The sequence below is a fragment of the Castor canadensis genome, chromosome 19 (genome assembly GCF_047511655.1).
Source record: "Castor canadensis chromosome 19, mCasCan1.hap1v2, whole genome shotgun sequence".
NCBI lineage: Eukaryota > Metazoa > Chordata > Mammalia > Rodentia > Castoridae > Castor > Castor canadensis.
Genome location: NC_133404.1, coordinates 1,627,620 through 1,650,486, shown reverse-complemented (window position 1 = coordinate 1,650,486; position 22,867 = coordinate 1,627,620). Strand labels below are relative to the sequence as shown.

At 51.9% G+C, this 22,867-nt stretch overlaps 1 protein-coding gene across 17 annotated transcripts in view; it reads left to right on the top strand.

Annotated features, from left to right (window-relative positions):
- Tle3 (TLE family member 3, transcriptional corepressor) overlaps positions 1–22,867 on the top strand; it is a 45,961-nt gene that overhangs the window by 8,537 nt on the left and 14,557 nt on the right. For 4 of the 17 annotated variants that reach the window (XM_020162341.2, XM_074061949.1, XM_074061946.1 and 1 more), the window contains exons 5-8: positions 11,811–11,873; positions 13,274–13,378; positions 21,136–21,340; positions 22,527–22,543. In XM_020162341.2, the coding sequence (XP_020017930.2) occupies positions 11,811–11,873; positions 13,274–13,378; positions 21,136–21,340; positions 22,527–22,543 (390 nt within the window). The remainder of the gene's footprint in view (positions 1–11,810; positions 11,874–13,273; positions 13,379–21,135; positions 21,341–22,526; positions 22,544–22,867) is intronic. The other 13 variants (XM_074061959.1, XM_074061954.1, XM_074061956.1 and 10 more) reach the window with 4 other exon arrangements.

The window sequence follows — 22,867 nt, the reverse complement described above, 5'->3', positions numbered from 1 at the left end:
AGTCAGGAAGCCACAGTCTCTGGAATGGTGTGGGGCGGGGACCTACGAGGTGGTGACATTTTGCAGCACAGTGATCTCCAAGGCCTCTCTGCCCTCACATTCACCACTCATGACTCAGTGGCCCCCACCGTCTCCATATGGCTCTCCAGGGCTGGCCCAGGTCCATCTGCTGCGGGAGGGAGGGGTGGGGTAGGGGACGTTCTCTGTGGGTGTCTGCACCATCCACTGTCTGCTTCCTCACCGTAATGCACTGGTTTAAACTTTATTCCCCAAAGTGGCATTGTCTCCTTTCTCATACGGGTAATTCCGTAATGACTGGGCCTGACCCGCCCCTCCCCCATATTTAATTCTCATCAGCCTGGCTCTCCACTTTGCTATTAATGATAGCAGCCAGCAAAATAGCTTTCAACACGCCATTGACAGTCTGGCTTAAGAGCGCACTTGAAGTAGTGCTAGACAGCTGAGAGCGCCTATAATTGTGTACCAGAGTGAGAACTGTGAGCTCAAGGGCCTTGTTTTTATATGCTTAAAGGCACAATATCTTGTTTTCAACCAACGCTCTGAGACACAGGCAGGGTGCTTTCTTCCTTTCTCGTTTTCCTCTTCTTTCTCTTGCCTTTCAAAGTCAATGTTCCCTTTACGTTGGAGCTGAGGGAAACGGGGGACGAAGGGGAGGGGGGTGTCCTGCCTCCACAGCACTGAGGGGAATCTGGTGGATTTGTTGCTTTGAGGCACCCACCGTTCCAGACCGAAACTAGACTCTCAGCTGAGGGTTTCTCAGGGAGGTTACTAAGGAATCTGTTCTCATCAGTACTGATTTTGAACTCTTGTTTACTGGGAATGTTGCATAGTCAGCTAAAACGGTGTGAGATTTGGGCTACCAAGCTGTGACTGAATGTTCAGGCAGAGGCCTCTGGCGGACAGGTCAGCGTGCAGGAGAGTCAGACCTGGGCCCTAAGCCCTGATCTGGTCAGGTTATAGGAAATCATTTATTCTGCGGAGCCTCTGGGCCCAGGTGGCCTGTCTGGAAACCATGAGGGTGGGTTGGGTGTGGCTTGTACCTTTTTTTATTTTATTTTTTTTGGTACTCCAGGGTTTGAACTCAGGGCTTCACACTTGGAAAGCAGCTGCTCTGCCGCTTGAGCCATACCTCCAGCCCATTCTGATCTGGTTATTTTAGAGATAGGGATCTCTTGAACTATTTGCCCAGGCTGGCTTTGAACCTTGATCCCAGCTTCCCAGATAGCTAGGATTATAGGTGTGTGACCTGACTGCTGCTTGTCTCAAGCGGGGTTCATACCAGACTTGAGGGTAGCCTGAGATCTCATTTGCCTGAGGACAGATGCTTTCCTCCCTTATTCCTCAGCTGGCCTCATCGTAAGCTGCCCTTGGCCAGTTGTATTCTGGGAAGGGTGAAGAAGAACCAGAGACCACTGTGGGAAGGGAGGGGTGAAGCCTGTGAGGCCAGAGAAGCCTCTCAGGGGTCTGGAGTCTGCAGCTGTGGACAGTGCCCTGTTGCTCCTGCAGAGGGTAGGAGCCTGGGGTGATCTGACTCGAGTGTCCACACAGTATCCTACTGTTCACCCACCATGTGACTGACACTGTTCACCCACCATGTGACTGACACAGGGTCAGCCAGAGAATCCCAGGGGAAGGCCTTTGCTGGGGACACAGTGGCTCGCAAATGCTGTAGATGGTAGGGTTGTAGCCTCTGTATTGGAGCAGCGCTTGATTGCAAAGCTGATTAGACATCTTCATCAGGACAGATGCATCAGACACTCGGACAGCTGGGTGTGGACATGACCTGTGTACACCAGGGGCTGGAGGGCTGCTTTCTCAATTAGGGTGGGGGAGTAAGTGACCAGGCTGTGTGTCCACTGAGGATCGGTACTATGTGTTGACTAACCCCTGCACAGTGCTGACCCATTCTGGGTGACTGTGCACTCATGGGGACCTCAGAGAGGCAGGTCGTGTTGCGGTTTAGAGTTCTCCCTGACCTTACGGAATACTAATGGACTGTAGTTTCCTCTCTGTGTTCTAAGGCCTCCTGGCTGCAGAAGCTGCGGTTCTAGAAGCTATCCTGCCCCTTCATTTTAAAGTGTCTTTGATGTATTTCCAGCTTTTTTTGTTTTTTTTTCCTTTTCTCACACTGTGGATAGTTTCAGTGCAAAAGGGGAAGAAGAAGAAGGGAAGGGGATGAGACAACTGAGAGCCCTGAGGGAGAGAAAAGAATGAGGAATGAAGAAGAGACCGGTGACCCATGCCGAACTTGGCTTAGGAAGGAATGGAGCAATAAATGAGCAAACTGAGCTTGTCACCTGACTGTTAGGGGTTCAGATGCAGCTAGAGTTCTTCCTTGTGCAACTTCGGGGCAGGGCAGGGAAGCCTGTCTTGGTTGGCCAAGAGGCTTTGGGTTTTGACTCTGTATCACTCAGCCGACCCAGTAACTGAAAAGCTGGAGGAGGAGGAGGTCATCGCTGGCTCCGCAAGTCCTTCCCCAGGGACTGTCCTCAGCGCCTTTGCTGACCACTGCAGCTCTGACCTGGCAGCAGCCTGCTCTGGAGCACACAGGTGTGTTGGGAACCGGTGGTGATTTCTGCCCAGGAAGAAGAAGAGGAAGGTGTTCAGTACACAAGTGGACAAGGGCTGGGAGTGGGGGGCAGGAGCTATCTGCCATCCTGGCCTCTGTCCAGGAAGGAGGAGGACACTCAGCACACTCAGAGTAGTGGCAGACGATATCACATGGTCTGGAAGGGGACTAAGTGGCGGGTGAATAGGGTAAGGGTGAGAACAGGAAGTGGAGGGGTGACCATGCAGGTCTGGTGGGTCAGCAGATTCTTTGGCCTTCACTCCTTCTCCTAGAGGGGGCCCTTCCTGAATCTCCCTTCCCAAGGAGAAGCTAGTTCAGCTAGTTTCCCTGCTTTGGCCAGGGAAAGTCGGAGGAAGTCAGGTCACAGTGCCCCTCCCCCCAAGTTTTGGGATCTCACATTGCCCCAGAGAAAGGGGGGAGCTCCATGAAGCCAGACTTGACTTGAAATGGAGAAGCACCTTGGATTAAAGTTCCAGAGACCTGCCCTGTGCCTTCAGGGTCTTCCCACTGTTGGCTTGACACTGGCCACCATGTCACCTGGTACTTGTGTGTGGTACCTAGCAACCCAGTCTCTCCAGGGACCTCCTAAGGGGGGATGTGTAGACTCTTTTCCCTTAGCATTTTGGGCTTTTGCTCATGGTTCCAAAGAGGACCCACTTCTGCAGAGTCCTCTTCCTGGCTCTTCCTCACTCTACGGCTAGGCCCTGTAAATTGCTATAGCGCTGTGTGTCCAGGCATGTCTCTTCCAGCTGTATGGCATGGTGGTGGGAGTTCCAGTGTATTCAGACTCTTCCTCAGGAGGCACCTGGTTTTGCATGGGATGCTAAGCCTTAGGTGCAGGACACAGAATCTAGTTGTTCCTAGGGCAGAGAGAAGCCAAAGCCACACAAGCGTGGGTTTCCTTCCTGGTGTGTGACTTGTGGGACAGTGCTTGACCTCTGTGAGCTTCAGTTTGCAATGGGCATAATAAAACAAGATGATGGGTATCCGCGGGGATCTGGTTCCTAGGAGCTGCACAGGCTCAGGGCTCTGTGCAGATGCTGGATGCATTTTCCCAGCTCCTGCTAAGGACATTCCAACAAATCTCATACTCACATTTTACCGCTTCAGTTAAACACATTCGCTTTGACCTTGGGCACCATTGGCTTGTTGGGAGGCAGTTCTTCACAGAATTAAGGGCAGGGAAACACTCAGCAGATTGCACAAAGATTTAAACCCAACTGACAATCACCAGGGGCTTTTCCCCATCCACTGAGCTGTGGGATATGCTCATGGAAACTTAAAATTTGGGGTTTTGAAATTTCTTTTGATTTAACATTTTTCTTGGCTGCGCCTGGTCAAAATCATCTGTAATAAGTCCGAGAATAAGGCAGGCTTACTGTAATTCTGACCTCCTGGAACTGGGCTGTCCAGTGGAGCTTTCTGATGGGAATGTGCACCTGTGCTGCTCAGCCTGTGTTGAGCTCCTGTAGTGTGGCTCTTTGGCTAAGGAGCTGAGGTTTGAATTGGGCTTACATTGAGTTAGCCCGTGTGGCTGGTGGGGAGTGCAGTGTGGGGCGTCCCACGAAGAGCCTCTGAGAGGAGGTACTTGACCTGCTTAGCACACAGACAGCCATGGCTACTTCACAGTGGATCAGAGCCCTGAAATTGCCAGGGTCCTAGAGGGAGGACAGGGTCCCTGGTGTTTGGAGTACTGAGTCCGTCTCGGATATTATACGTTCACCCCAGTGCGGGGTTCCAATCCCATTGGAAGCATATGGAACAGACAGGAACACTGGCCTCTCAGAAGAGAGGACAAGGGACTTGCTGGACCCACAGCGGGATCAGAAGTGGGACCCACATCTATTTCACATGGTGACCAATGACATTTATTTGTATCAACGTGCAGACTCCAGACCCATTCTGCTTAGGGCCGTCCGTGGTCCCAGTGCGATTTCTCAGCCTGGGAACCATTGACTTTGGGAGCTGGATCACAGGATTTTAGTAGTGGCTCTGCCCCCACCCACTAGTTGTCGGTAGCACTGTGCCAGTTGTGACACCTCAGAATGTCTCCACACATTGTCAGATGTCCCCCCGGGACAGAATCACCAGGATCCCTGGATATAGAAGGAGGAATTCTAGCTCTAGAGCTGGGAGGACTGTTGCCTCCATCTTGCTGGGTGATCTGGGCCAGTGCCTTGCCCTTTTAGGGCCTCACGCTTCACGTGTGCAATGAGAGGTTGGAGGTGGTGGTGGTTTGGGAGGATGTCCTTTTTGAGAGGGAGCAGATGGATAAAGCCAGTTCCTAAATAGCGATCTTGATTTTCATGGTTTGTGAAATCTTATCACTGTCCTTCTGCTGTCCTTATTTGGGGAAAGAGAGCCCCCTCTGACCCTTTAAGGAGGGATGTGCTCTTTGGTTGTGAACTCAGGGTGGGTGGATAGAAGGGGGTTCTGTTTCTGCACCCCCCCCCCATTTCCTGTCATGCTCCTGGGTTTCCCAGAGAGCCCCTGTCCTCAAAATGTCTTAACTCTGACCTGACGAGGAGACTCCCAAAATTTAATGAGCTGCCTTTGCAAGGGTAATGTGACTTTTACAGCCTGTTGAGGGGCAAGAGGAGATTTACATAATGTTCCGAGGGGGATTAGGTGGCTGGGGGTTGCCATGGCAACCCCACAGGGATGAATGGAGGATTTTTTTCCTCCTGGCAGGCGTTAGCCAATGGAGTCTGGGAGGGTGGGGGAGGGGCAGGGGGTTATCTGAGGGGAGGGAACAGTAGGAAGGGGGCGGGGTAGAGGGCCAGTGTTGGGGGAAGGTGTAATCTGAAAAGCCAAACTGTTCTCTATACAAGCAAGCTCTTTGAGAGCCATCCTGCATGGAGGGTAGAGGCAAAGCAGAGTTTAATGTGTTTGGGAATCAAGAAATTAAAGTGAACAAATATTTAAAGATTATTGGATCTTGTTAACAGGAAGCCCAGTGGATGGAAACTGAGAGTCTGAGAAATGGCTGTCATTCAGGCCAGATTCTTCCCTGGGACTGGAGTGGGTTCTGCCTCTGGGTTCCGTAGATACTCTTCAGGGTAGGGTCTTCATGTGCCCGCAGCACCTGGGCCATTGCTGAGAGGGCTGGTGAGGCACTGCACCCCAACCCGCCTCTCAGAGGCCTCCTCCCTGGGCCCCACTGTTCCCAGTCCCTGATATCATCAACTTCTTAGAAGATAGGGGAAGGTGAATTCCTTTCAGGGAAGTGCACAGAGGGTCTTGCCACAGCCCAGGGTCTTTGCCATTCATCGGTCCTAGCTCGGGAAGGGCATGGGGGGCTGGCACCCAGGGTGTCCATCCCAGGCCTGCCCTGCCACCCTCCAATTCCCTGGTGCCGGGAGACAGATCCTTAGGGTTGAGCTGAGGGTTGGACCTTCCTCCTACAAGTCCTCCCAGCATAAAGAATTCAGCAGGCTTCCTCAGAAGGCATAAATATTTAATGACGCTGTAGTTATATATAATTTGATCGATATGTCAGTGCTAAGAGGGCCTTTAAGGAGGCTCACCTATCATTGAGTGGTCTGTGATGTAAACCAGCCCCCCCAGGAGCAGGGGGCATTATCTCCCCGAATGAACGAAGTGGATCGTTTATTTACCGATTTCTTACACCTCAGCAGGACAGGGCAAGGCAATGCCAAAGGGATGGGGCCTGGAATCCACACCCCAGCTTTCTTGGTGGTCACCCCTCCCCCTGCCTGGATTTTCTTTCTTCTGTTGATAAACACAGCTTTTTTTCAGCCCAAGGAGAAACTGCCTGGCAAGGAACACCATCTTAGTCAATAATTGAGGGGCCATCAATTTAGAATTGCCTAGGAGATACAATGAATATTTCAAGTCAAAATTGCCCAGACACATTGTTCCAGAATCTTCCAGTTCCAGCTGGGTGACTGGCTGCTGGGAACCCAGGGGCTGGAGCCACCTCTCCTGTACACCCCCACCCTAGCTCCTCCTGTACCTCTGTAGTACCCAGATGGAGCAGACTCACTTCCAGCACCCTGGGACTGGAATGCTCAGGGAATCAGGTCAAACCTGATCCAAATTCAAAACCCCAGAGCTGACTGAGACCCCACGCCAAATACACAGGGTTTCCAGAGGAGTCACTAGAGGCCACAGACCAAGCATCTTTCTAAGGGGACCCAGTTGGGATGAAAACCATTGCTGCCATATGGCTTCACGTTGCAAACGGGCTGGTCTGTTCTTGTCTCTTCTCCCTCCACAAAACATCCACAGATGGGTCTCAGACTTCACCCCATTGCCCTTCCTAGGACACTGTCCTGATTCTCCTACAAAGAAGTCCTTGTTTAGAGTTGGAACCTGGAGCCTAGTAGCATGGGACAGCCACTTGCCTGCGTAACAGACATGGAATTACTTCCCACTAAGTCAGGAAGAGTCGGTGCCGGGCTGCCTCAGCCTCAGCCTCAGCCTCAGCCTCAGCCTCACCCTCACCGGCCAGCTTCTGTGTGCATCGCTGAATCTGGAAGGGGGTGCTTAACACCTAGAGATGTGATGCTTTCACTCTTGCCTGGAGGCACTGTGACAGTTGTGTGCAGTTTTGCTGTTAGACAGACTTGAAAGGGCCATGCTATAAAGACAGGATGTTGGGACCTTGCTCTAGCCAGCTCCCCAGACAGCCTTGCCCACTGACTGCCTGGAAACCAGCAAGATGGCTTGGCTCTTCCCTACTTCTTCTTGGAGTTCATGGAATGAACTGTTTTACCGGAGGACGTGGGAAGAAATAGGTCCTCAGTGAAGTCACAGAGCAATTCGGAAGGGCGTGGTGCTCTTAAGACCTATATCGGACCTCCTGGACCTAATAAGTTACTGAGTTCATCTCTTTTGCAGACAAAAACATGAAAGCCCAGAGGAGAGAAGTGATTTGCCTAAAGCCACACAGCTAGATAGAGACAGCTGGGAGTGGAAGCCAGGTCATTTCTGGGTGACTTTGGAGCGGAACGCGCTCTTCAGGGTGGCAGGTTCTCCACGCCCCTTGTTTTTGTTTGGCTGAGATGAAAGTGAAGTGTGCCCTCAGAGTCCACGTGTAGTTTAGAACTCACAGTGGAGAGATGGCCTGGTGGGGTGGCTGTGGAGTGTGTAGAGCACGGTGGGTTGAAGGGAACAGGTCAGGGGCTGGCTGTGTGCGGAAGGGCCTGAGCATCAGGACCAGGCCTTGTCCCCTTAGTTCATGGTCATGGGTCACAGCACATGTGGCTACTGTAGAATGCTCAAGGACCCAAGGTGTACAGCGAGATGGCGCCCAGAGGCCCTATTTTAACGAGATGAGTGTGCAAACGAGAGCTACTAAGGCGCGTGGAGCAGATTGCTCTTTGGGAAATCACACGCTCCCCCCGCCATCCTGTTTTCTGTCATTTATTTGCCTAACAATCTCCACAGAGGCGCAGGGCAGATGTTTCTCCCAGCGCCCAGTTGGTAGAGCAGATTCTGAATGTGGGGGCCCTCTGCCCCGTTCTCAGAACTCTTTCTGTCTTGAGTCTGGTAGGTTAGTGACTCCTGAGGGCAGTGTTTTTCCAGCAGCAAAGCCGCCTTCTTTGAACCTCGCTTGAAAAGCAACTCAAAGGCCGCATCAGCCTTCCCATACACCTGTCCAGAATGTGGAAGAAGCTGTCTGCCCCCTCCCGCCATCTCTCAGATGCTTCTGAAGACCTGGCCTTGCCTGACCAAGGTGGAAGGGAGGATGGAGGTGAGCCTCCTGGATCACAGCCGCCAGGCTGATAACACGTTGTACCCAGCTGCCAAGAGGAGGTTCCAACGTGCGATCTGGTTCCAAGGTGTGATGTATGACCTGCCCTAATTGTGGAAATCACACGTCTTGATTCTTTTTTTTTTCCTCTTTGGGAGCTGATGTGTAAGAGGTTGTTGGAGTTGGATCAAATGCTGTTTGGACAGCTGTCTAAGCAGATAATGCTGTCAGTCATTAACCTCGATGGTCATTTTTCTTCGGAAAATATTTCTCTGACCTCTCAATGCTGAAATGTGCCTCCTTGGCAGGAAGTCATTTAGGGAAGTCACTTAGATGCTGAGCCTTAGTTTCCCCATCTGAGAAATGGATATTTTAATGAGTGCATTCCTTCAGGGTTGCCTGAGTTCACAGGGGAAAAATCTAGTAGTGGTTGGCTAGGCTGATGCTGTTATTACTACCACTCTTGATAAGCGTGGTTCTGTCTAGAAGACTGTATGTCCAGTTGCTTCTTTTCTCTCTAACACCATCTTTGAAAATGTGTTTCATGAACAGTTTTCTTTTCATTCTTTGACTCAGCAAGGTGCAGAGGCCATTCTCTGGGTTGGGCAGCCTACAAACAGATGTGAAAGACTCAATTCTTGCTTCTGTTTTTTTGGGGCAACCAAGAAAGTCCTTATATTCAACAGCAGGTGGCAAAATTACAGCAGGGAGGGATGGGGTTTGTGTGTTTTCTCCCTCAAAAACCCAGGGCTGAAAGACAAGGAGCCCTGGTTATTATAAAACCAACCCCTCTGTGCACCCCACCCCTGTGCAGCCCTGTGGAGGTGTCAAGAATCCCTCCTGCCAAGTGGAAGGCTCTCTGCATCATTGGGACCCAGAGATGCCATTATCCCAGACATCTGGCACATACTGATGGCCCTTGGTGGTGGTGAGAAGCAGGTGAAGGGGACAGGAACTGATTTTAGTAGGGTGGATGGGTGACTCGGTGGGAACTTGTTCTGAGTCACCTTTAGGGCTTTTGAGCAATCCATTTATGGTCACGTGGTGGCATGGGTACCAGGCCTCGAACTTGGCATGGCTGTACAAATTCTCAGCAGTCCCTTTTCCTCATAACTAGAGGATGCTAGGCTCTGGACCAGGCCCTGCAGAAAAAGTCCACTGTGAGAAGCATGTGTTTGCTAAAACTGTGTGGAAGAAGGAAGGTTAGCTCTGTTTTGTTTTCTTATTTAACTACCAAGACCCCGCCCATTGACCTTTTTGCTAGAGGGAGTAGGCACCAGCCAGGAGCCCTTCCTAACCTTCCAGTTATGAGCTGTTGTAGGCCAAAGTGGCTAACAGGGTTCAGAGCCTGCTCCTTCTTGAGTTGTGGGGAAGGAAGAAACAGCCAGAGACCCACTGAGGGGGCTTGCAGTTGGTCTAGCTTGAGGGCACCCCTTACTGTTGGTGAAGGGCTTGGGCCTTGCCCACTCCCACTCGCAGTTACCCACCATGGCCTCTCCCACAGGTGCTGCCCACCCACACTGGAGATTGTGGCCAGTAGGTCACTCTGCACTATGAAGTCTCAAAAAAGAAACATGGACAGGCTGACAATTTTATTCTCTGGCCAGGTGTTTCTTGAGCACACATGATGGTCATCTAGACCTTGGAGGCAAGAGGCCTTTTAAGCAGCAAGGCTGGCTTGTTTGCGTTTTGTTTTTGGTCTTTCTGTTCTTATTTGGCACACACACATGTGCTGTGTGTGAACTTGTTGCTCTGTGTGGGCTTGGGTTGGGATGCAGACTGGCTGGGTTTTTTCTAGAATATTTCATGCCAGATACAACCCTGACTTGTATGTTTCATCTCCATTCCCTACTCTCCGATAAGTAAACAGAGGGAGAAAGGACCTGTCTTGGAACACAACTCTTCCTGCTTCTCTGGGTGGAGTCATACAGTAATTATGTAGTAGTAGAGTCCTGTGGTGTGAATGACAGGCAGAGGCCAGGGATGCTGTTAAAAATCCTACAATGCACAGAGCAGCACACAACAAAGAATTTCTGGTTGGAAATGCCAAAAGCATTGAGGTTGAGGAACCTTGATGTGTGGTGTCCTTGTGAGACTCTGCCACAGCAAGCAGGTGTGGGTCCCACTGGGCCTGATCTAGGGTGCTCCTCCCCCTGCCCTCTGGGAAGTGTGGAAATAGGCTTTGTTACTAACACAGCTAGTCTAAGGACCAGGGACAGTCCTCACAGCAGAGCTCTTCTACTCCAAATGCTGGAATGCAGCCTGCTGGGAAGCACTGGCCCTGATCCCGAGAAGCTGGGGTTCCAGACACGGAGCTGCCAGCAGCAGCCCCTGTCCTCCCCCTGGCCCCTGCTGTTGTGGCAGACTCTGGGTTGGAGAGCAACCAGGATGCAGGGCTACCAAGCCCATCAGGTTCTTCATTCAAGGGCCTGCCCTCTGCATAAACCGAGGCATCCTCTTTCGTGGCCAGGGTGGAGGGGTTGCTGGCCTGAGAACTCTCCTGAGGTCCAGACTCGGTTGGTATGGCTTTAGATGGTGCTGTTTTAATTTAAGTGCACATGGGTGGATTTCTCATCCAGAATTGTTAGATTGCAGATGATCACAGGTTGTTGAAAGGCCAGTGGTTGTCATGGTTTTGTCTCTGAAAGATTGCCCTGTGCTGATGACAGCTTTGAAGCCAGCTCTGGGACCTCAGTCTGGGCTCAGAATTCAGATGAGATAAGAGAAGCAGTTCTGAGAGCTGCCCGACAGTGGGTCTGGACCTTCCTGTGTGAACTGTTAACCACTTAGCATTAGTTTTTACCTGAGACCTGGGGGTGCATGGGACCTTGTGGAAACAAGTGTTTTTCTAAGTGTGGTCTTTTCTGGGGGGACTGGATCAAGGAACTAACAGGTCCCCTCTGAGCAGGTTCTTAGCCAAGGTAATGCTGTGTTCTACAAGATGACACAGCATTACGGGTTGAATGGCACGTGCACGGGGGGGGGGGGGGGGGGGGGATTGGTCTGTGTGCAGATGGAGCGGCGACAGTGAAAAGTGGGGGACCAGGGAGGCCCAGTAAACTGCATGTCACTGCTGCATGTGAGCCTGGCCCCAGGGAACCCTTCCCCATGGTGCCCAGGGCTTCTCGTCCCCCTCTACCCCTGGTGGTTGGGTACCAATGAGTAAAGCTTTGCTTCATTACCAAACTGTTTTTTGCTCTTGCCTTGTACTTTTCTCTCTGTGGAGTGGTTTTATTTGCTTTGCTTTGATTTAATCAGGGATTCCACGCAGAATCAAATGTATAGACCACCTCTGATGAGAAATGGGAACTCTCTAACATACGGGCAGCCTGGTTGCCGGGGAGCTGGGAGAGATGTCTGTGCTGTCGACCTAGTGGCTGGGAAGGATGGAGCCCCTGACGAGGGGCTGTGGTGTGGGCGTTTTCCCTTGAACTTGTCTTTGATGGTTCAGTGAGTTGATGCATTTGTGCCAAGCTTCACGTGGCTTCTTTTCCTTTGCAGACAGAGATTGCGAAGAGACTGAACACAATTTTAGCCCAGATCATGCCTTTTCTGTCACAAGAGGTAAGGCCTTCTTACATCATTGCTTCCTTTTCTCTAAGAGCCAGTTTAGAGGCTGGTGGGTCTCACTGCAGCTCAAACCCCTGTCCTGAGGATTTACAGAGCCTTCTCCAGCTGATCTGGGGGCTGGAGGCAGGGGCCGCCTCAGAGGGACCATTTGCTGCTACTTCCCAAGTCCAGGGAGGGTGCCGTATCGGGCTGTGACTGCACCAGTGATAGGCAATAGGCCCTCTGTCTCAGCAGCATTGACAGCCTCTGCCTTCCCACTTCCCACACCTAGGAGCAAGCAAGGCTAGGCTCCTGGTGCCAGTGACCAGCTCCTTGTGGGGAGCCAGCACTCCAGGGGCACAGCGTGGTTACCAGAGTCACCTTCTATGCACTCCTGAGACCCCCTGGGAGGCAGAGGCAGGGCTAGGGGCTATTTGAGGGAGGCATCTCCAAGGAGGCTTCTTGGTACTGGACAGACAGGTGGGCCCTGTTTCTGTCCAGACCAGTTCCACCTTAGCAGAAGAAAGTCTTCTTCTCCTCCTCTCCCTCAGTGGCTGGACCCACATTGGCTCCCTCAGGAGTCCAGGGTCTCTGAGGCAGTGTTGACCAATTACCGAATAGGTTGATCATGAAGAATCAGACATGGCAGCAGCTTGGGAACTTGTAGCCGGGTAGGGAAGCTGGCTGTGTGTGTGGCCGGTACCTTAGGGCAGAAGGAGTGAAGGAAACCTTTTTTTTTTTTTTAATAGATTTTAGTTTTTAAAGAACGGTTTTGGGTTCAGGACAACTGGAACTGGGTGGAAAGTACAGAGGTTTCCCATGGCCTGTCCCATGGAGTGACACATTTGTTAAAAGTGGTAAATCTTCAAGTCATTACCACTCAGAAGCGGTGGTTTGCATTAGGACTCCTGCTGTTTTTCTTTCTCTTTCTGTTTGTACATAAAGATTCATGTACTTTTCCTCTGAACCCTCTGAATGTAAACTGTAGACATTCCAAGAATTCACTACTGACTTCCTTAGCTGCATGTCCTAAACACAGGTTCCTTTCCTACATGCTTTTACAGTATTGATACCATGTTGCGAAATTGGTAACTATTATGTAATACACAATATCCACCCCAGACTGGGTGCAGCATGCATTTTTTTTTGTGTGAGTGGTTGGCTAATAGCCATCCCCTGACACTCATCTCTATTTTAGGGTGTATAATAATTAAAAGGAAGTTTTGATGATAAAAGGTAGTACACACTTATCTGAAAGGTTTAAAGAAGAGAGTGAAATTTGCCTGTCCCCCCGGGTCTGTTTAGCGGGTCTCTTGTCTTCTCTGGGGTCACTGAGGGTTCTGGTGCTCTCAGTCCTGTCCGTCCTGGAAGGGTGGCTGCGTCTGAGTACACTAACCACACCCTGTTCCCTTCAGCACCAGCAGCAGGTGGCTCAGGCCGTGGAACGCGCCAAGCAGGTGACCATGACAGAGCTGAATGCCATCATCGGGGTACGTGGACTTGCCAGTCTGCCTCTCACCGTGTGTATAGCCCTTTTACTCCTCTCACTTTCCATGACCAGAGATAGATCCTGATCTTCGCTGGCCTCAAAGAATGGCAGCCCCAGAGCTCTGGCTTCCCGAGCATCCCATGGGCACGGATCCATCTGGGCTCTCTCTCTAGTGGCCCCCAGTTACCTCCCAGTCCCCAAACTAAAGGAATTCTAGACACTTCAAGTCCACCTCTAAGCTTACTAGCCTCATCGTCCCCTGCTTCTGCTGCTCTTGACATTGAGCAGCACAGTGACTTGGAATCACCTCTGAGGCCAGGCCGAATGACCCGTACCTGGCCACCACCTCCTCCTGCCTGCCCCGGGGCCCATCTGCTTCCTCCTGACAGAGGTCTGCCCTTCTTCGGCCGCCTGGATCAGAACTGTCTCTGCTTTACTGTTGTGCACTGTGCTGTGGAATTGGGGTTTGGGTCTTGCTGTTCCCTGTGCTGGGCTGCATGACTAAGCACTCCTCATGTGCCCTTGTAAGTTCCAGCTGGGACACCTAAATACATTCTACTGACCTAGAAGTCCCATCTCACCTGGACACAGGAAAGGTCATCCCAGAGGGCTCTGTGAGGGCCACTGCTGGTCTGAGCCCTCAGTGGAGAGTGGGGTGCTGGATCTCTCCCTTTTAGAGACTCTATCCAGCTCCATACCTCTGGTGCTTTTTGAGACAGAGTCTTACATGTGGACCAGAACTGTAGCTCAGGCTGACTTTGAACTTGTGATCCTCTTGCCTTCACCTCCTAAATGCTGGGATTACAGATAGTGTACCTCCTTGCCCTGCAAATTTCTTGGATTCAAATAACGTCTTTCTCTTGCTGTTGTTTTGGTGTGAGGCAAAGAGTATTTAAGACAAAGTGTCTTTTTACTGTGACTTTGGGGCATACCTTTGTCCCTAAAATGAAGTGCTAGGTGGGATCTCTGTTTCTCTGTCCACAGTAGGGTCCGTGTCCCCCAGACAAGAATAGAGGGTCCTCTTCCCAGATTGGTTTCATAGGTCTGAGGTGGGGCTTGAGGTCTGAGTTCCTGAAGTTTTCTGGGTCATTCTGAAGCATAGCCATTGCTAGAGAAGCAGTAGACACTTTGATGGAGGTCCCTTCTTCAACCCTAGTGTTTCCTGGGACACTGCTTGGTCTTTGTCATTCCTTTCGTTCTTATGTGAAGCCATTTAAATCTTCAAGGTGGCCCTGGAGGCCCCAGATTTCCTTGGGCTTTGTGGGATGAGTGGTGACTTATAGCTTTTCTGCCAGGGGTAGAAACCTGGATCCCTGTGTTTTAGTCATGGTTCATCCCTGCCTGACCTTGGGAGGCTGCTTCTCTTTCTGACCTGTGAAAGGGAAGGGTGGACTAGCTCATCGTTCTGGCCTTCCCTGCTCCTCCAAGGACTGCTGAGAGGTCAGAGTTAGAGTAACAGAGGAACACTTTTTGGGACTCATGGTGGTCACCGGGTCCTTTGGTGAAGACAGCTGGGTGTGGGTCTCCCTTATGGAAGCTGCTGGTGCTGCCAGCGGCTTGGGGGACCCTGAGTTCTGGTGTTGAGTCCTGGTGGTATGGGAGGAGAGTAGACCGTTGCCTAGCATGGGGAGGGTCAGAAAGGAGTCTAGAAGTGGGAGCATAAGGAAGGCATATGTGGTGCTAGAAGGCAGCACCCCAAGAGAGGAAGCCATGATATTTTGCCTTTGAAGGATCTTTAGCATCACGTAGCTCAGGGTGGTCCCTGAGCTGTCTTCCTTGCCCATACCCACTAGGTGTCAACAGTTCTCCCATATACATGTGTGACACTCACAAGTACCCCTAGCCTTGGCTGACACCTGCAGAGCAGAGCCCCTGGTTGAGAACCACTGCCCCAGCCCAGTGCCTTTGTTTTACAGAGGATCAGCCACCTAGCAGGCCAGAGGTCCCAGGCTCTTCCCACCTGCCTGGTGCACCCTAGGGCATAGCTTGTGTCCTCTGTCTCCATGGTTATGTGGTAGTGAGGAGCTGGGAATGGGACACACTGAGTTGTCTTCTAAAATCCCCTCTCTGTGTCTCCTCATTTGCACCCTCCTCCCCAGACCTCCCCTTGAGGTCTCCAGGACGAATCCATCTAACCCTGCAGAGGCCACCATGGAGGCCCCATTGCTCCTCTGCCTCCCTGTTTGGAATTAAAATCCTCCTATGGAAATAATTTCCTGAGTTTTAAGAAAGGAGTAAAATTGAGGGAGAAGTGCTGCCTGGATTAGCTCCACTTCCTTTAAGCAGCATTTAGGAAGCTACAAGTTAGGTCAAGACAGCCCGAGGCAGATATTGGAATTCAATTAAAGCTGACGAGTGGGGCCTGTGACCCCCATTTTCAAGGTAATTGCTTCTCAGGCTCTGAGTGAATGCAACCATCGCCCTGTCATTAAGCAGGCAGCGGTCTAATCTCTGTGCCTGACAGAGCCTCACAAGGCAGGAGTTACGGACAGCTGAGGCATGCCATGCTGGGGACTGTGTGGGATTGCACTCTAGGGAGGGGCAGCCTGGCAGGATCTTCCTTATCTCCTGGAGGAGAGGGAATAGCCTGTGGTCTCTGGAAAGTGAGGTGGGAAAGCAGGGAAGGGGGCAGGGCATTCCTCCAGGCCTCGGTTTCCCTGTTTGTGAACAGATGGAGAAGGTCAGGCAGGTTTCATCTGGCACATCTGCTCCATTCATTCGTTTGTGGTCTCTTGGGCCTGGAGTTGAAGGAGGAGGAGGTCACGGGTCAGCTGGACTCAGGAATCAGGTTGTGACACCTGGCATGGGCACAGTGTACCATGAGGTCTTCCGTGGCATCTTCCTTCTAGTAAGAAAGGCCAGGTGATGTGTGTGGAGAGGACAGGGAAGGGTGGCTAGAGGGAGCCGGGCTTGCTAGTCAGGCCTGCCCACTTGCCTGCTGGCCCACAGGGAGCCTGGGTCTGCTGGGGGAGGTGGGCCAAAGATCTTCTGCCTGCCATCTGGGCTGGCGAGACTTCAGTTACTGTAACCCCGTTACTGTTTCTTGCCCTGACTTCTGAGAGCCACGTAACGGGAGGACCCTTAACTTAGAAGGACACAATTCCCAAGTGTAAGATGAGGCATGTGGTCCTTGGGCGTCACCTTGCAGAAGGCAGTAATCCAAGTTCCTGTGAGCTGACGAATCAACTGTTTCCAGAGCTGCTTTTTACAGTGTCCTGGGATGGACTGAGGTCTTTGGCTGGGAGGTGGGGTGGGGGGCTCTCTTCCCCTTGCCCACTAACAGTTGGGTCTGCATTCCTCAGGGAAGCGTTAGAGGACCAGGTGTTAATGAAACAGCAGCTGAATTTTTTTTCTTAAGTGGGAGGGAAGGGAGGAAGACCTTCTTGTGGCTTGTCACAGACTACACGAGGCACTGCAAAGCCATACCTGAGGCTTCTGTGTTCTCTCTAGGAGGGGACAAGCTGGCTTCAGTTGATTGAAATTTGCAAGAGGGGATGGCAGGGTGAAGAGGCTGGGCCTGAGGGTCCATCAGTTTGTGTCGGGGGCAGGGGCAAAGGGCATGATGGAGATGGACCTTTGGGTCCTGGCTGCAGTTGCTGCTGTCTCAGTCACCTTCTCAGCTTCTGGAGCCTGTTTTCCATCTTTGAGTGGCGTTAACGAGGGTTGTTGTGAGCTCTAAACATTATTACCCCAGCCCAGAAAGGCTCAGTTCCACGTAGAGCTGTGGTGACCATCAAGCTGTGCGAAAGACAAGAACAATTGGGATCTCTGGCTGCTGTCCCTTTGTGGAGCGGTGGAGGGGGTGGTGTCGGAAGGTGTTCACACTGTGTGTAGTAGGACCCTGTCTTTGCTGTCCCAAGGAGGGAGTCCTTGGCTACTTTGGCTCTGGAAGCGAAGTGGTTAAGCAGCTTTACTAAGGTTAACCCAAACTGAGACCCTCAGAAGTGAGGCATTTATTTAATCAGGTAGCAACCAATATCCTTTTGTCAGTCTCCTGCCATGGATGCCTGGCACACGTGGAGGATGGAGGACCCACATGCACCCCAGGGGACCAATCTTTGACGTGTGTGTTCTGACATGAAGTGTGCAAGGAGGAAGACAGCACTCAGAAGTGGCTTGGTTCCAGACTCCTAGCTCCCCCTACTTTGAGGTTAGGAGTGGAAGCGGGGAGTTGTCAACCTCCTTCCATGTCATGGGTGGAGAAAGGACAAGTAGAGGCTGGAGACAGGTGGCCTCAGACTGTAGGTTGGTTGGTGCCATTCCCGTACCACGGAGAGGGCTCCCAGTTGGAATGTCGCCCTCCCACTAGACTTCACCAGGTTTGAGGACATCGTGTTCTGAAGCCGGAGGACATGTTGCAGGGGATAGAAATGCAGCCTGAAGATGGATGGCTGTGTCCTGCCTGCCAGGGCTAGGGTGGTGACATGGGCTCAGAATTCATGTAGGGTGGATCATTGTCGGCTGCCCTTGGCCCCCGGGGGAGAAAGCTTTGCTTCACTCTGCATTGCCAGTGTGGTGGCAGACCCTCCACCTGGCGAGCCCTGGCATCTACTCTCATCCCAAAGGAGGAAGTCCAGAGTCTGCTGGGCCAGTCCTGAGGCTGCCTTTAGACCACCCCAAGGAGACCACGGGGGCATTTCCGGCTGTGTGGAGTGGTTGCCCGTGACTTTGAAGAGGAATAACGTCAGATTTGCATGGAAGATTCCTTTCCTCTGTAGCAAAGAAGATAACTCCTATCCGAGACGCCAGTCCTGGTGGCTCAGCAACTTTGAAAGCTGCTGTTTGCGGGATACCTGCTGCCACTGCCTTTGTCCCAGCTTCCATTGCTGGCTCGCTGGTTCATGTTCTGGGGAAGCAGGACACCTCCCCACCTGGCTGATGCTTCCTATTCCAACCAGCGGTTCTAGCTGCTCCTGATTGGACGTCAGAAAGGAGGCGGTTCGTCCCCTTGGACAGAGCTCTCTGCTGACTTACCTCTCCATTTATAGTTTTTCCAGCCTTTTACTTGTTCACCCAGGAAATGTGTACAGGAAACGCACCAGGACTGTTAGAGGCACTGGCATGGATGAGTCAAGGCCCTGTCTTCCTGGAGTGCACAGCTTGCACAAGTGGTTGCACCTGGGATCTGTCAGCCTGGTTGCTACAGCAGTACATTTACGAGTGTGATTCACATGTGAAAGAAGATACAAGCTCCACTCTGTCCACTTTGCAGATGAACAACTGAGGCGCAAAGAAGGACTCATAGCTGATAATGGCTAGAGCTGGAAGTCCATGTTAGGCTGTCTGCCTCCAGAGTGTAAGCCTTAGAACTCTGAGAGAGGACAGGTCTGTCTGACCAAGAGGGTGGGGAGGCGTCCTGAGGAGATGGCCTTTGACTGGACAGGGTCGTGCCTAGAAGGTCAGGCAGCAGAGGAGACCTTACCTGGAAAGGTAAGAGTCGGGTGTTTGGAACTGTTCAACTCTGGCGTCCCTAGGTACCTGTCTTCAGTAAGTCTTGGGACTATGTACAGAGCAGTGCGTGGAAGTTCGCTGTGTCCACAGCCGGCAAAGCTGCCTCTGAGGCCAACTTCCTCTTCCTCTTTCTCATTTCTTCCTCAAGGGATCTTTGTGGTTCTGCACTATGAAAAGTGGATTCAGTGCCTCTGTCTTTGCATTCTGCGATCTTAATAAATAGTTGTCACCAGCAGAATTAAGGGGCCTCCCTTTGTTTAAGAACAAAGGGGTCATACTGGGGACTGATTTAACTGGGAATCTTAGATAAGGTTGTGTGGTCCAACCACGGAATACTAAGTAGTCATTTAAAAGGAGAGTCAATTTCTTTACATTTCAATTAAAATCAAGTTGCATAGCAGTATGGTTAACAAAAGCCCATTTGTGTTGTGTAGAAATGCGTTTGTAGATTTTCATGAAGAAAAATCTAGACAGCAACAGCGAATCTTGGAAGGGTGGGATTGAAAGGCAGTTGAACGAACAAAACTTACAAATCTATTCTTATCTGTAGTGTTTTCTTACAGTGAGTGAGTGTGTATTATTTTTGTAATGAGGTTTTTTTTAATCACACTTTATTTAAAAGCTGTGGTTATGTCCCCATCGGAGCAGAGTCTGAGTTCCTTAGCAAGGGACTCCTGTGATTCCAGCTCCCAGGGCCCCCTTGGCTTATGTCTATTGTGAAGTCTCACACAGATGTGGGGTCAGACCACCCTGGGGCCAGTGTCCACTGACAGCTTCCATGAGTGCCTAGCAACAAACGATCAGAGGTGCCCTGCTGTTCTTCAGTGACGGCCCAGGGGCCAGCCTTGCACCTAGAACTGAGAGATGGAGTCCTCTGGTGCTGTGGGGTGCATGCTTGCAATGAGTCTCCTTAACTTTGGTGGTAGAGCCAACTTGGCAGTTAGTGTGTAACTTAGCTGGGGGAGAACAGGAGCCCCGAATACTTGACTGAACACCCATGGCCCTCCTTGGGTCCTGTTGTCTGTTAGGAGTTGGCAGAAAGCTGGCTCACAATGACAGATGAGCTCCTTCAGTCAAGAGTGAGGTCTTGGAGCTTTTCAGATCTTTGTTCTGTGTCAACTTCCCCCGACCTCCCACCCACTGCCCCAACTTCTCTTGCCTTGAGGATCTCCTTAGCAGCCCTCTTTGGGTGAGGGTGGTGATTGGTAGATTTGAGTCCAAATCCCACTTAGTAGTGGGGGACTTGGTAGCCCCTTAGGCCTCCGTGTGCACAGCCCCTCCCTTGCTGAGCATCCAGAAGGATTAGAGGTGAATTTGGAAAGCGCCTGCACGTTCACAGAAGTTTTCACTCCCTTTTCTCGCGCTACTTGAGAAGAAAGATGTGTGGCTAGCTGGAGACCAGCATGCCCAAGGTTCCAGCTACTCCTAAGATTGATCTCCTGTCCTGAGCAGCACTTGGCACCATGTAGCCTATCCCACAGTGTCATGGTTCTCGAGGCACAGTCCTTTGAGTGATCAGGGGCTTTCTGTGTGGCCCCCTCAGGTGAGAGGGAGGAAGGTGGTGAGAACAGTGGGATGCCAGTTGTAAACTCTGAAAATGCTAGCAAGCATCCGGATGCCCTGTGGGCAGGCCTGACAACATGCCCTTCTGTAGTCCTCTGCAGTGGGTACTACCTCCCCCTTTTACAGATGAGGACATTTCAGGCTCAGGGGGCTGAAACACCTGCCCAAGGCCACCCAGCTAGTAAGTGCCAGAGCTGGGACTCGGTCCCTGCTCCATCTGGTCCCAAAGGGTCCTCTCCTGATTCTCCATTCTCCACTGTGATGTCAGAGAGCATCAGTGCTCATCCAACTGGCCCCAGACCCATCTTGTTCCCAGCACTTCCCTGCTATAGCTCTGTAAGCCAGGCCTGGCTTTCTTCGGAATTAGTGTCTTCACCAGGATGCAGCTTTCGGGAGGGAGGTGCTGGCTGTGGTGTTGAAGGCATGTGTACATGCACTCTGAGCTTTTTAGTGGATCCCCCTTCACCAAGGGGGAGCCCTGTAACTGTGGTTTATAAATGCATGCATTATTTATCTTGGGCTTGGAGCAGGCATTGAGAAATTTCATCCTGCACTGGGGCTAGGGCTGGGTGCTTAAAGACATGAACCTTGTATCTAAACTGCAGTCCATTAACAGACATCTTTCAGCAAGAGGCGCATGTGGCCTGAGCTGGGGGCAAAGTTTTTGGGGGTGTTTCCTTAGCTGCCTCCTGATGGAGGAGGGAGGGGGAGGGAGGAGGTAGCCACACTCAGTACCTGGTCACTCGGCTGTGCTCACCACCCCCTTCCTTGCAGCAGCAGCAGCTCCAGGCGCAGCACCTCTCCCATGCCACCCACGGTCCCCCAGTCCAGCTGCCGCCCCACCCATCAGGCCTCCAGCCTCCTGGGATCCCCCCGGTGACGGGGAGCAGCTCTGGGCTGCTAGCACTTGGCGCCCTGGGCAGCCAGGCCCACCTGGCGGTGAAGGATGAGAAGAACCATCATGAACTGGACCACAGAGGTGCGGTGCTGGGCTGGGCGGTGGCACCTGTAGACCCACAGTAGGTGGACATGACAAATGCTGTCACCTTAGGGCCAGGAGTGGAGCCATTCTTTGAGTCCCTGGTGCATGGAAACGAGCATCCCAGCCCTCTCCACCATGTCCTGACTTGTGGGGTGACTTGGGGGTGGAGACTTTGCCCATTCATATGGAGCACTCCCTTCTTCCCAGCAGCACCCCTGCCTGTTCTCGAAGGGCCAGTCCAGCCCCTCTGCTTTAGGGAGACTTCCTGATTAGTCAGGGTCCTTTATGAAGTTCCCTGACTTGAGAATTTGGGAGTGGGGACCTCAAAACAGCCCTTTTGCCATCCTTTTTCATTCTGTCCCTAGAAAGTGTCTTGTAAAGACCACCCATCCCTCTGGAACCAAGGGCAAGTTCCTCCATGTTGTCCTAAGCGCATAGGTCTTACCAGTGCAGAAGCCTCGGGAAAGGCACATAGTAGGTTCACAGGTTGTTAGTTGGCCACGTTTTAGTGAAGTCGGAACTCAGAATCAGAACTTTTTCCCCCAGCCCCTACCCTGGCTTTTCTCATGAAGACACAGGTTGCTGTCCCCGCGCCCCCCCCCCCCCCAACGAGGGGATGGTAGATCCAGAAGGGAAAGGTGTAGAAGCTGTCAGCCTGTGTGCCCTGCCACCTGGCCAGTACCTTCCAAGCCACCTGGCACCAGAGACTTGGAGCTATGCCCTAGAAGCCAGAGGCCAAGCTTTTGACACAGAGAGAGGGCCTTCCACAGCAGCTAATTAAAAACAAAACCAAAACCAAACCACCCCCAAATTCCTCTTTTCCCCTAATGTTCTCAGCAGTGTTTTACATGGCACATCTCTCCCAAGTGTGAGATTTTGAGAGTTTGCTAAAGAGTAAGCCAGGGGAGAGCCAGACCAAAGGCCTCCCAGTCCACCCTGGAGCCTAGGGAGGGAAGTGGGCACTGGGATCTGGGTGGTTAATTTCCAAACAGAGGCATCACCTAATGGCCCTGCCTTGGCTGCCTCTGGCGATGAGAGCCAACCCTCTGCCCTGTAAAAGCAGTGAAGTGGTTTGAGCAAATCACAAAGCCAGCTGTACTGAGATTGACCTTTTTCCTTTCTTTTTTGTCTTTTTTCCTTGGGGATCCTGACCTTCCTCCTCTCCTGGCTTCCTTCCCCAAAGAGAGAGAATCTAGTGCGGTAAGTGCAGGTGATCTGGACCCTATGGGGTGTGTTTGGATTGGGAGGAGGAGGAGGGAGGACTGCCGAGCTTCTGGCTGGCCCAGATGTCCTTCCCATGGCTGTGGGCTGACACCAGCCTGTGGTGTCCATGCTGGCTTTGGGAGCTGTCTGTTCTGCTCTGCTGATTGAAGCTGAGGGTTTTGCTGTTTGTTTACATGTTCTTAGAGCTGGGACACTTGGCTTCATTGCTGATGTGCTGGTGACGATGTCTTAATCCAGACCCAGTGGAAGGGGGCTAGTTCTTACCATAAAATAGGAGTTGTTGCTGTCACCTGTCAGGTG